This window comes from Berghia stephanieae, chromosome 4 (assembly GCF_034508935.2).
Source record: "Berghia stephanieae isolate SIO BIC M18660-M18661 chromosome 4, UCSD_Bste_1.3, whole genome shotgun sequence".
In the NCBI taxonomy this organism is placed as follows: domain Eukaryota; kingdom Metazoa; phylum Mollusca; class Gastropoda; order Nudibranchia; family Aeolidiidae; genus Berghia; species Berghia stephanieae.
In genome coordinates, this window is record NC_088363.1 from 25,849,582 (window position 1) to 25,863,853 (window position 14,272).

Sequence of the window (14,272 nt, forward strand, 5' to 3'; positions counted from 1 at the left end):
AGGGATCCCCTTTCTAAAAACTGCCTTTTGCACTGTGCATTTCGGGTTCACCAATGCACTTGATTACACTTTGCTAGCTGCTTTACAACTTTATGCATCATTGATAAGAAGGGAAAAATATATAGATTTTACAATTTTGTTTAAATGGTTTAAGTTTTATTTTTAAGAAAAAATTTTATCTTTAAAATGTTATCACTTGAATTAATTTTTATTCATTTTATTTTTTTCTTTATCCAGCTCTTTTTAAATGGTATGAGACAGTGTTGCCAGGTATTCAACAAGTCGTGTGCGAAGCATAAAAATGTCATCCACTGCAAAGTCTGCTGTTTCAGATTATGAACATTTGAGGCACAGATTTGGTGATGAGAACCAAATTGGGCTGAATGAAAGTGAAGATGAAGATTTTTTACCCCTGAAATCACGAGTCAAACTCAAAGGATGTCCAAATGGAGCAGATTCAAATCAAAATAATTGCGTATCATCCTCATCAAAAAGTATTCTTGAGAATGGATTTGATTCAATAGAAAGAGTTCCTGTTCCATCAGCCTGGAGTCCAGGGATGATAATCAAACCAAATCCTTCTCTCCTTGTCACTCCTGAAAAACTCAGCAAAGGTCCAGATAAAGACAACATTCTAGAGCCCAGGGACCTTAATAAAGTCCCTGCACCTGTAGCATGGAGTCCTGGTCTAGAGCCAAGACCCTCTGTATTTATTACCCCTGAAAAAACATTAGGTGGTGAGCTCACTAGTCATAAACCAGCTCTTCAAACAACAGATACAACAAAGACCAAAGAAAAACTCTCGGTTAGATTTGACCTGCCTTCCAGTTCTTCAGGCGATGAATTTTTAGACAGCAGTGCCTTTTCAAGTTCTCATAGTCCCATCACAATAAAAGGAAAGGAATTTGAAGAAAAAGAAAAGGTTTTGATTGATTCCTCGTGTCCATCAAAAGTTTATAATCCAATGGTTTATTCGGATGATTCTGTTCTTGATGATTCTATATCTGGAGGTAAAGAAGCTTTAGATAGTGACGCTGTTAGTTTATCGACTTCTGCAAATTTAGTAGAAAAACTCAATCAACTTCTTATCAGTTCTCAAGTTCACAAAGATCAAAACTTTACTCAATCAGCAAATTGTATGAATAATACCTCTCAGAAAGATTCATCTGATAGCCAAACAAATTTGTCTTCGTTTAAAGCAAAATCCACTTTATCCTCTCATCAATCTGCAATCAGAAAAAGTTCAAGTAGTTCAAATATCAAAAAGTCTTCATCATTTAACCCTGTTAATAAATCTTCCAAACATCCCATTCATACCCATCATACTAAGGAAAACAAATCTGGACATCACCATTTGAGCTCCTCTGTATCTCCATATTATCCACCAAATTCTGGAGCATGTGTTGTTAGAGAAGCTAAACATCCAATGGTATCAACAGATTACTCTTATCCATTTCAAAATGCGGATGGTAATCAAGAGCATGAACATATATTTTCTCGTCCTGAGTTCAACTCAACACTGAAGGTGCGCAGTGAGCTTGACAATCTTTGTGACCGTGATGTAGATGTCCAAAAAGCTGTGGAGGTCAAGTTGTCAAAGTCCAGCACAAAACAAGCAGAGATTCACGAAAAGGTATGTTATTTCTGTTGGCACCAATGAATCTACAACTCAAAAATATATATTATTTTGATATCCTTGAGTTAGATTTGATTATGCTGACACAAAAAAATAAAACTGAGAATATTACACCCCTCCTTCATTCCCCTCTCCCTCATTCCCCCATTTACATATCTAAATGAATTTATATCCCAAATCTACCACTAGTACAGCTTTGTTTGGTTTGTTCAAATCTTTATTTTTTACCAATATTTGCCAAATATTTGAATCAAGTCTCCTCCCCCTTTCACACCGCCCCCCTCTCTCTCTCTCTCTCTCTCCCAGATAGGGATTTTGGAACGCTTTATTTAAATCTAAATCATTTTAAAGTGACCATTCATGAAATTAAATGGGATACCCAGCATTATGACTTATTTCAGAATATTTTTCGTGAGTTCAGATTATTTCATCAATATACAGATTGTTTTGTTTTGTTGTTTTTGTTTTACAATGCCAGGTCTTATATTCCTACAAACAATTGTGTCGTTTTTTGTTTGTTTGTTTTTCCAACAAGATGAACAGCTTTATATATATTTTTCGAATTTTATTTATTTTTTACAATTTAGAAACTGAGGAAGACAACTTAACATAGATGTTTGAAATCTTAAAAATGATTTTAGATCATGGGAATTTTTGTGCTGTGAAAAGTTGTCTAAAGTACATTCTTAACTGATCTTTTATCACCATAGGTGTAGAATGAGTACATGGCCGGTGAATGCATTGTCTCTGTTAAAACAAACAAAACACCAATGTAAAGTCCCATCTTGGGATCTAATTCACTATATATCTAATGGAAAAACTCTCCCATTTCAGGCTGCTGTTTTCACCAATCAATTGTCTGATCAGTTCACCAACCTGGTGGATTTAGAACCAGTTGTTGATCGCTTATGTGATCGTGTTGTACGTATGAGGACAAGCAAGGTAACTACTCAAAAGAAAGGATACAAGCAGCAAAAGGTTGGTATTGTAGGTAAAATGGTGAAAATGATGACGATGATAATAATAATACTAATAAAAAATGATAATATTTAATTTTAAATTTTTATAATTATAATGATAAATACAATGCTAATAATAATAATATGGGGGTTGGCTGGAAAGTTTTGCAATTTTCCTTATAATTTCAAAGATATTTAACTTAAACCCTTATCATTTGCTACAAATTCTCTCTAACCAATTGGCTTTGTTGTGTCAAAATTTCTAAGGTCCATAACGTCTCTGTGAGACGTAATCGCTTTTGTCCTATTACATGTTCAACACCTTGGTAAAAACAAATAATGAAAATGGCTGTACCAAAAGATATTAGATTCAAGCAGCGTTATTGAATTTCTGAATTCTGAAGGCTGTTCACCCATTGAAGTCCATACCAGAATGGAACATGTTTATGGTGACGTTTGTGTTGATCATAGCACGGTTTGGCGATGGGTAAGGTTTGTGGAAGGAGGAGACCCGATCGAAACAAAACTTCAAGGTCAAACTCTTTGTGGGAGGCCCCAAAGTGCCTCGAACATCAATAATCAAAATGAAGTCGAATACATGATTCTGGCAAATTGTTATGTTAAACGAACTGACATTGCAAAAGAAGCAATTTCTGTACTCAATTATTTGCAAAATTTATGAATCATTATATTGTAACACTTATTTACATTATTGTTAGGTTACAACATTCAGAAGTTAAAATTGTTTATTATTAACTTTTATTCTCTCTGAATATGTCTGTTAGTCTGTATGTGGGCCGGTGAGAGAGATAATGAAAGAGAAAATAGACCTCAGGTTGGCATTATACACAATATATATGTATATATATATATATATTATATATCTTTCCAGAAAACCTCATGCCATAAGGAACCAGACCTGATGGAGTTTTACCATTCAGATCTACAAAAGGAGAGTCCAGATCTAGGTCTTCTTGGTATTAGTCCAGCAGTACCTGACTTGATCGATGCCCCTCAAGACCAAGCTTTTGACTGTTATAGACATTACAGAGTATGGAATGGACTAAGAGACTTCTAATTTCTTAAATAGTGTTTGATATTTATTCATAGAATAAGTAATCTGTCATAGTTTGCGCACCAGGGATGAAAGTTGGGCATTGACAAAATTTTAGGGATTATTGATATTTTTTGCTCAACCTGCACTGGGAATTATTTACTTTTCTTCTTTTTTTTTTCTTTTTTTTTTTTTTGTCACCAGGGATTGGCCAGGAGAAATTAACAAAATAGTCTGAATTTTAAAACTGCCATCACAATACAATATCTTTTCTTTTGGTGACGAAGGGATGGATGTGAGGTGCATTAGGGATTTGGACCTTACCATGTTGGTTTTCAGGGAAATCGATTGACCTCAACTTGTAAACACAAACTTTTATGGCATTGACATGCAGTGAGAATTTTTTAAAAATTAATTTATCTGTTCGTCTATCATTAATAGAGTATCAGTTTTTAATGCTAGATATAGTGAAAAGTAATTTGTGAAATAGATCATTGTCCTGCTCAAAAGTAGGTAAGCTGTTTTTTTTCTAAAGGACGACCCTCAAAAGCTAACAGGAAATTTAGTGATGTCTATTAGAAAGAGCTTGAAATAGTTGCAACATTTTATTTTTTCACATGGATGGATAGATCGTACTTTCAATGATTATGTGTCAAAAACAGAGAATTTAGGTCTTGTTGATTATTGTGGTAGGATAAAAAAAATGAAAAATCACTAAAATTACAGTGCAAGCAAGCAGTAATTAACTAGTTTTAGGGCTGTAGTCATGTGACAATTGCATCACCAGGTGTTGCCAGATTATTTTTGCAAACAACGCCAAACAAGTCGTATAAACAAAGAAATGCTTCATGGTTTGAAAAATACCAAAATTTTCTGGGCATTTATGTAGAAGAAAATAAAATCTTTAATCTCTTATCTCGCTAGCAACAATAAGAATCATGACTTGTTTAAAATCTCATCAACAACAAAAATAGAATAAAGAAAGAAAAATATCAAAATGCCAAAGTCCTATTGTATCATGATGGACTGCTTCAAAAACAAGTTTTAGGAGTTTGAAATGTTATTTTGTGTGCGTGTTATTGATTGCGTAAGTGCTTGTTGTTCATGTGTATGCATTTGTGCAAGGGATACTTCTGTTCTGATTTTATGAATGCATATTAAAATAAAAATTGTATGAATATGTCTGCATTTGCTACCATAAAGTTTAAAGTTTATTTTTAGGTCAAAACTTTATATTGCCTGGACTAGCAGGCGAGGTAGGGGGAGAGGGGGGAGGCTTCTCAAAGTATATGAAATTTGTCCTCCTGAATGGTGATTCATATTTAAGTGACGAACAATGGAAATACTTTCATTTCTTATTTTTCACTCTCATTTTTTTTTCTCCTGAGACAAATATAATTATTTTGTTTTCAAAGTTTCAGTGATTTGAAAATCATTTGTTTCAGGATGTGCCTTTGTCCTTGACTACCCTCTTGACTATTCTTTAGTTTGATCAGTCTCTCCATTTCTTCCACTAATTCAGAGTCAATAGCCGATCCTCAAGGAAGCAACTCAATTTTTCTGGTCTATTAAAAACGAAAGGGACCCATTCTCATATCCGCATTATAGTCGGAATATATTCCACCATTATCTTAAAGATGAGCTATGTAAGATCTGACTTTTCAATTATTTTTGGGGGTATTTTATTGTCATATATTGATAGGATATTGATAGGAGAAACAATACATAAATTTGATGAATTAATCTTCCATAGTTTTTGCAATTTCTATTCATATTTATCATATTTTAGATAATACAACCTTAGTTTCTACTGTACGAATATGTATATTTTTTCAGTTAATGGCTCTGCTCTTTACTCCCATATGCCTGTAAAATGGTAGTGCCATGCTCTCCTCTGAGACGGGTAATGAACTATATCAATGCCCATACTGTATTTATTATGTACAATGAGCATTTTACTCCATAATAAAAAGAGATGTCATAAATATTGTTTCAATAAGTAAACTTGTTTTTTTTAGATAATTAAGTATCATAGGCTGGGTGGGATATTCTGATCTTCCTTGGTGAGTAGAGAGGTCACATGTTAGGTCTCCCATATCCCCCATATCTCTTTTCTCTTCCCATGTTGCTCTCTGTCTTTGTCCTGGATTGAGATTGCTCAGTTTTTTCCCTGGTCCTGTTAAATCACCTCTCTGTTTTTGAAACATTTGAGAGTATCCTTTATTACTTTGCTGGTGCCTGGATGGGACTTTTAGGTAACGTCAAAAATGGCACATCGGTGGAATTGTGGAATCTCCTGTTCCTTATTTGAACCTGTTCCCTTTGCCTTCTTGGGGCTTTTAACTTTTGATCTAAAACTTTTCCTTTGTCGTTCTCTTTTTTACTGGCGCTGAAATGACCTTAAAGTTTTTCAAGCGCCGTAAAACCCTAAACAAGGAAGTCACAGCAAAATATTGACCTCTTAAACATAACATGTGGTTAATTTTGGTTGTACTTTGTGAAAACTGCAATTGCATTTCTAGCCGTATGTTGCAGTATATCTAGGAGATTATTCTCAAATATTGCGATCTGCCATCCCACTTTATGTATCCAACTGCCCATAGTGGGCAGAGAAGTCACATTGGCTGTGTCTTCTATCCCTTTCTATGTTTCTCCCTGTCAGTGTCAGTGTTCTGGATTGAGATTATTAATTTTTTTCCTGGTCCTGGCAGTGATCCTTAGGTGGGAGGGAAACAGTCAAATGTATAGTTCCTTTTTCTTGAAAGATGATAATTTCTCTCTCTCTCTCTCTCTCTCTCTCTCTCTCTCTCTCTCTCTCTCTCTCTCTCTCTCTCTCTCTCTCTCTCTCTCTCTCTCTCTCTCTCTCTCTCTCTCTCTCTCTCTCCCCCCTCCTCCTCCTCCCCCCCCCCCCCCCCCCCCTCTCTCTCTCTCTCTCATGTGCTATCATAGTTTTTAATTTTGAACATATTTTAATTTACTCTGTTAACATTTGACTGATCCATAGCCGGATACTTTGAGAGTGTGCGATTGACGTCACTCAACTGCTGACGTCGTCTTTAGACATGCATAGAGGCGATCGGTTCTCACCAAATTCTCTTTTTTAACTGAATGGAACCCATCAAAGCTACACATACGTATTCTGTGTGTAATAGGCAGCAAAATCGGAAAATATTTTACTTATTGCATATTGTCATTGTTTTTAGCCCGCCAGTTGGGTAATCAGTTCTCATTTAAGTCTCTCTAACAGACTTTAAACGTTAAAGGTTACAAATAGCTGTGTGTGTGTGTGTGTGTGTTGATACCATTCATTTCATCTGGCGGTTGGAACTTGTGCATATTTTACATCAACGCATATTATACGTAGTTTGTAGAAATAATTTAAGGAGAATTGACAAAAGACTCCTTTTTACGTCCATGGTACTAAGATCCTATTCTACACAAGAAAGAGCGGAATGACGTCAACTCCATCCTTTCTTTTGGATAATAAATTAATTATTATGGTACCTCATTCAGTCCTTAGTTCAGTGACTGATTAAAAATTACAAGTTTTTATGTGATCTGTGATTTGTGATTTTTTTAAACACATTGTCATCAACAAGACAAGCCCTTTGGAATATTATTGTGTCCATCTGAGAATTCCATAATATAACCGTGTTCACTGTGTTGGGCACAATTAAGGGACACAAAAAAAATAACAGCCGTATTCCTCTGATAGACAGTCTTTTTTTATTTTGGAGGGGGGGGTGGCTCAGCCGTACGGTCTTTGCTTCGATCACCCGCTGATGCGCTGTGTAGCAAAGTCACCTCGCCCTAGCTCAATTTGCGGCGCTGCACTGCGGCTGACGCCTGGGTTATTCCAGCCTTCCCTTGGAATAGAACCTAGATACAAATTTCCCCTATGGGATGAATAAAGGGAATTTTAATTAATTAAATTTAATTTTAATTATTAGTTCTCACTAAAGTATATCAATCAGACTATAAACGCTAAAAGTTACACATGGTTTTGAGTGATGGTACTTTATGCTGGCTGGCGGATATTGTATTTTACCTATACGCATATCACAAATAAACACGGTCATATTATTGTTTCTTATTATTTGCATTATGTCATTTGTTTTTTACTTCACTGATCACCGTTCTGTGATATAATAATAAACAAATTAAACTGAAAAGTCGTTGAACATCTAGTGTGTAAATTGTGATTAGTGTTAACGCACAAAATTTGACGGATTTTTTTTTTTATCTTCTTTGGTCGCTCTCTCACTCTCAGATCAAATTGACATAGAGGCATAGATAGTCATGTCTTTACTGACAAGTTTGATCCTCCGCCGTTTGTTATGGATCTACAATAACAATACTGTTTCTTCTCCGTCGATCTAGGGATTATTATTTTTCTCTTTGCAAATTCTTTCTTTTCGTATTGGCTTCCATCCTTGGTAAGTTTTACAAAAGGAATAGGTACATATTTTTACCACCATCATTCTGAAATAATGATAGCAAGTCTTTTTGTTGTTTATTCCCCGTGGATAGTGTGTGTTGGGTGGGGTTTTTTTTTTTTTTGGGGGGGGGGGGGGGTCATAATGATCCTCATGTACATTTTTTTTTTTTGCTATTGTGTGGTTGTTGATCACAAAATGATGATGACGACGACGATAGTGATGGTATGGATAATGATAATGGTGGTCAGGTAAATGGGAGAATTTTCTCTCATGATGATGATGATTGTTGATGGTGTTGATGGTGATAATGATACTAAAAATGATGACGATAAGGATAATAATATTGGTGGTGATGATGATGATGATCACGGCGACGGCGGTTGTGGTAGCAATGATAGTAATAATAATAATGATTATCATATTGATTATAATGTTAGTGATAATAATCATAACCGTGAGGATGATAATACGACAACGACTACTACTACTACTACTACTACTACTACTACTACTACTACTACTACTACTACTATTACTACTACTACTACTACTACTACTACTACTACTACTACTACTACTACTACTACTACTACTACCACTACTACTACTACTACTACTACTACTACCACTATTATTACCACTATTACTACCACTATTAGTACTACTACTACTACTACTACTACTACTACTACTACTACTACTATTGCCACTTTTACTTCTACCGCTGCTACTACTACTACAACCACTACTAATACAACTACTACTACTATTATTATTAATCACTTCTACCACCACCACCACCACTACTACTACTACTACTACTACTACTACTACTACTACTACTACTACTACTACTACTACTAAAACTACTAATACTAATACTAATACTAATACTACTATTACTACTACTACGGCAGGACTTCCATAGTTTCACAGCCCTTTTATTCTATTACTTAATCTGCGATTACGGAATTTAACTTAGTTGCAATGTCCAATAAATATTATTATTTAAGATAAGCTTAATTTTTGTAAGGTGTGTGATTTTTCTAATTTCAAAACAATTTGCTGAGGCGGTTGACGTTTACATCTCCGGCCGACGACATTATTACTTAATGTGTTTCCCATCAGTTTCGATATTGAAAGTGATTGCAAACATTGTTTCATCGGGTTATAATATCTCTAGGGTTGAAGGGGGTGGGGGGGGGGGGTGGTCCCCCCGATAATGAAAAATTCCCCTCTGTAGGTAGGTGCTGTGAAACTACGGAAGTCCTTTTCCACTACTACTACTATATACCACTACTACTACTACTACTACGACTACTACTACTACGACTACTACTACTACTACTACTACTACTATTATTATATTATTATTATTATTATTATTATTATTATTATTATTATTATTATTATTATTATGATTATTATTATTATTATTATTTTAAAAACCTTAGCTTGAGATTTTATATTGCGCAATATCCACTAAACGTGCTAAAGGCGCTTTACAGGGAGTGCCTAGCCAAGGTCAACATTTAACATTAAGGACGAGACACGATGCCTGTTAAGACGATATTATATTTTCTTTTTCGGACAGAGACGACGTTATTAACTGTCAGGTACTCACACCTGAGTACGATGAGAGAATGTGACTAAAAAGCCCTTTTCAAGGACTCAACTTGGATTTGAACCCAGACCTTCCGATCCGAAGGCAAGGGTCATACCACTAGAACACTTAGCCGCACAACCATAGCAACAACAACAATTTAGATAGTGCAAAATATATCCACACAGAACTTATAAAGAAGCGCTTAGAGTCTGGTGTCTCGGAGTTATAGCGCTATATAAGTTTTCAGCATTATTATTATAATTACTACTACTACTACTACTACTACTACTACTACTACTACTACTACTACTACTACTACTACTGCTGCTGCTGCTGCTCATGCTGCTGCTACCAATACTGCTACTATTACTACTACTACTTCTACTACTACTACTACTACTACTACTACTACTACTACTACTACTATTACTACTACTATTTCTACTACTACTACTACTACTACTACTACTACTACTACTACTATTACTCCTCCTACTACTACTACTACCACCAGTAGGAGTAGTTGTAGTTGTAGTAGTAGCAGATGTATTAGTACCTAGTAGTGGTAGATATTTTAAATGGGTAAATTGGCAATAATGCGTGTTGTGCTCTCTCGAAGATGGCATCTAAAACTCACAAACAGCTGTTATCTTATTATTCCAAACGAATGACAATCTCTTCAAATAGGGATTATGTCGTATTCTATAAACTAACTCCTTCTCACGTCAATGATTTGATAGCGTTGTCATTTATATTTATGTAATTGCAGAACTGAAAGCCATGATCAAACGACCCTCTGAAAGAACTCAAAAGCTGATGACGTATATCGGCGGTTACATCGCGTTATTGCCCAATGGAATCACTTGGTACTGGGGCAATGTATCGATCTACGTATACTCATATTTCCACCACAAGAACCAGTCCTTGAAGATGTCTGCCCATCAGGACTTCAAAGCACCATGGCTCCTCTCGATGTACGTGATCAGTATGAGCACAGCCATCATGTTTTCTGGTTACATCAACAATAAAATCGGGAGACGTCCGACTCTTCTTCTAGGCATAGCCATGTTCGACGGTGGGCTTATGGCCAGCTATTTCGTATTCAGTTATTCGATATCCATGCTGGATATTTCTATGGGAATTATGTGTGGATTGGGAAACGGTCTCATGCATTCAATGATTTTACAAACCGTTGTTGAATGGACATCAAAGCATTTGGGTCTTATTACAGCTTTCTTGCTGACGAGCTACGCCATCGGATCCATCGTTTCAAATCAAATGATTACTCATTATTTGAATCCAGAGAACAAGAAAGTGGACGTTATTATTGGGAAAACGCACTTCTTTTCACAAGAGGACATTCTAGATAGGGTTCCATCGATGTTTTTAGCTCTTTCGACCACTTGTGGAATATTCCATTTCGTTGCGTTTTTACTTATTCGCATCAAGAAAATGGGAACAAAATCGAAGGAAAGCGGAACTTCATGTGAGGAACAAAGAGGCAATAGTATTGAAAATAATACGACAAATCGAAGAAAACATAGTTTTCTCTTGCCAAAATCTAAAATGCTTATTTCGAGGTCCGATTCCAATCTAGATAAAATTGGCACGATTCAGGCAGATTCTAATTCCAACACGTATCAATACAACTCGATGGATGATCCCAGCGAATGGTCAAATTCGATCAATGACGATAGTGTAAGTTTTGACTACAGACCGAGATCTGTTTCATTCTCTGACAACCACATTCCTCCAATTACTGGTAATATCAGCAACAATAGTAATAACGAATACATTATCGATAAATCCCCTAGTGAGGTGCTTAGATCTCGTATCTTCTATGTCATTTGGTTCTTAGTTTTTGGGACAGATGGAGCATTTATGAGTTTGTGCAACTACTACAAAGTCTTTGGGCAGGTCTGGATTAAGGACGACCATTTCCTTACGAATCTCGGAACTACTTTTGCCGTATTTACCGTTGCCATGAGATTGGTTTGGGGACTCCTTACCGATTTTATGGGACTCAAGCCTGCACTTGTAACATTCACGTCTGGCTTAGCTTTAATATCTACTGGTTACTTCTTTACAGCGGCTCTGAATAAGTGGTTATTTTTTGTAGTGACCGTTTTATTTGGGTGCATTAATTGTGGAGTATACGTAAACTTTATAGTTGCGATGCACAGCTTGTATGGTGCAGTTAATTTTACTAAGAATTACGGATTATTGGCCAGCGCCACCATATTACTAAACCTGTTATTCCCTCCTTTGACCAAACTACTTCTCTCTCATTTCGGGTGGTTTGGACTGTTCTTCTTTATAGGTTCGTTGAATTTTTGTTCCCTTGTTCTTGTTGTTTGTTCCTTGTCGGATTGAGTTCACTTACATCAATGTTTGGCTTTTTCTTTAATGAAGTAAAGTACCTGGGTGGGGTTCTTGACCTCCCATAGTGGAAAGAGGGGTACATACTGTCTTGTTTCCCCTTATATCTGTTTTCCAACATGCTTTCTGTCTTTGTCTTGGAATGAGATTACTTGGTTTTGTCCTGGCCCTGGCCGGAGTCCTAGCTGGGAGGGAAACAGTCAAATGCATAGTTATTGTTTTGGGAGATGATATTTTTTCCCTTGTAAATCATCTCTCTTTTATGTATTATTATATTTGTTATTTTCAATGTATAATGTAAGCATTTGAGTGCATTCCTCTTTGTTGGATTTTGTGCTTGTGTCCGGATGAGACTATTAGGTGATCTCAAACTAAATACATTGGTGGTATGCTCTTGGAATCTACATCTGATCCCTATCTGTTCCCAGTTCCCCTTTGTCTTACCTTTTCTTGGGTGCTTTAATTGTAGTTCTATAACTTTTTACTATCCCATTTTCTTCCGTTTTACTGGCGCTGATTTAACCTAAACGTGTTGCAAGCGCCGTAGAACACTTAAAAACATAAATGTAAAGCAAACATATTATGTAATAATTATGATAATGAGGGGAGATAGAAAGAAAGACAGAAAGAAAAGAGAGAGAGAGAGAGAGAGAGAGAGAGAGAGAGAGAGAGAGAGAGAGAGAGAGAGAGAGGGGGGGGGGGTGGGGGGGGGGGTAGGGGGGGTAGGGGCAGGCAGTTGGCTGCTAAGGATGGTTCACAGTTGTGATCAATTTAAGTGTGAATGAAATTTTCTAACGCTGCTGGGCCACTTCTATTCCTTTGTTTGTATCTATCTCCTTTTTCATGTCGGCTAACTTTCTATTCCTACCTATTCCTGGAGTTATCTATATCTGGAGAGAAAAATAATATGTTAGATCTCTTGTGCTTTTATGTATTGTTTTATGATCCACAATAAACTACCCGTGATTACATATATAGAGTTTGTATTATTTGTTTACGTTATAAAAACCATTTCTTCCTCTACATTTTTTTCTTTTGCATTACTTGTACCTGTCCTGCAAGTGGAGGAGCAGGTAATTGGAATTTCTAAATTTCTCGTCCACTAAGAGGTAACCGAACTCGACTATCTGGGTGGGGTTCCTGACCTCCCATACTGGGCAGGGAGGTACATACTGTGTCCTCTATCCCCCTATGCCTATTTCTCATCATGCTTTCTGTCTTTGTCTTGGAATGCTGGCCCTGGCCGGAGTCCTGGCTGGGAGGGAAACAGTCAAATGCATATTAATTGTTTTGGGAGATGATTTTTTCCCCTTATAAATCATCTCTCTGTATTGTTTTATTATATTTGTTATTTTGAATGTATAATGTAAGCATTTGAGTATATTCCTCTTTTTTGAATTTTGTGCTTGTGTCCGGATGAGACTTATAGGTGATCTCAAACTAAATACATTGGTGGTATGCTCTTGGAATCTACGCCTAATCCCTATTTGTTCCCATATCCCCTTTGTCTTACTTTCTCTTGGGTGCTTAAATTATAATTCTAGAACTTTTTACAATGTATCTCATTTTCTTCCTTTTTACCGGCGCTGATATAACCTAAATATGTTGCAAGCGCCATAAAACCCTTAAAAACAAAACAAAACGAACTTGACTATACTGATCCGAGAAGGTAACGGAGACGTGTGCGTTCGTGTGTGTGTGTGTGTGTGGGGGGGGGGGGGGGTGCGTGTGTGATCGCGCGCGCGCGCTTTTGACAATTCAAAGAGAATCAAGAAAAGTTACTGTCCACTTAACGCTACAGATACCGGGATAAACTCTGGTAGACATTTATTAGCTGTGGTCTTCTGACCTCTAATTGTGGGCATGGAGGTCACTGTTGTCTCTTTCCTCCATTTCGTCGTTGATTTCACGTACTATCGTAAGTGATATTAACTGGGTGGGGTTTCCGACCTCCCGTAGTGGGAAGGGAGATACTTGTGTCTTCTATCCCCCTCTATCTGTTTTCCAACTTGCTTTCTGTCTTTGTCTTGGAATGAGATTACTTAGTTTTGTCCTGATCCTGGCCAGAGTTCTTGGCTGGGAGGGAAACAGTCGAATGTATAGTTATAGTTTTTGGAGATGGTATTTTTTTTTCCTTGTAAATCATCTCTCTCATGTTAATATATATTTTTTAAAAATTCTTAACAAATGATTTGTAAA

The 14,272-nt window shown here is 36.4% G+C and overlaps 2 protein-coding genes across 8 annotated transcripts in view; both read left to right on the plus strand.

Annotated features, from left to right (window-relative positions):
• Positions 1 to 5,634, plus strand: part of LOC144970310 (uncharacterized) — a 28,106-nt gene extending 22,472 nt beyond the window's left edge. For all 6 annotated transcript variants that reach the window (XM_078909811.1, XM_078909806.1, XM_078909808.1 and 3 more), the window contains exons 2-4: positions 238 to 1,633; positions 2,471 to 2,614; positions 3,488 to 5,634. In XM_078909811.1, the coding sequence (XP_078765937.1) occupies positions 302 to 1,633; positions 2,471 to 2,614; positions 3,488 to 3,673 (1,662 nt within the window). In that variant the 5' untranslated portion in view covers positions 238 to 301 and the 3' untranslated portion in view covers positions 3,674 to 5,634. The remainder of the gene's footprint in view (positions 1 to 237; positions 1,634 to 2,470; positions 2,615 to 3,487) is intronic.
• A 2,235-nt stretch (positions 5,635 to 7,869) lies between these two features.
• LOC144970313 (uncharacterized) lies at positions 7,870 to 12,674 on the plus strand. 2 transcript variants are annotated; one of them, XM_078909815.1, is made up of 2 exons: positions 7,870 to 8,085; positions 10,435 to 12,674. In XM_078909815.1, exon 2 carries the CDS (start codon positions 10,475 to 10,477, stop codon positions 12,065 to 12,067), a length of 1,593 nt encoding a protein of 530 aa, XP_078765941.1. In that variant the 5' UTR covers positions 7,870 to 8,085; positions 10,435 to 10,474; the 3' UTR covers positions 12,068 to 12,674. The 2 variants fall into 2 exon arrangements, with proteins under 2 accessions (XP_078765941.1, XP_078765940.1); XM_078909814.1 differs by having other exon boundaries at positions 7,871 to 8,085; positions 10,464 to 12,674.
• Positions 12,675 to 14,272: the final 1,598 nt, after the last annotated feature.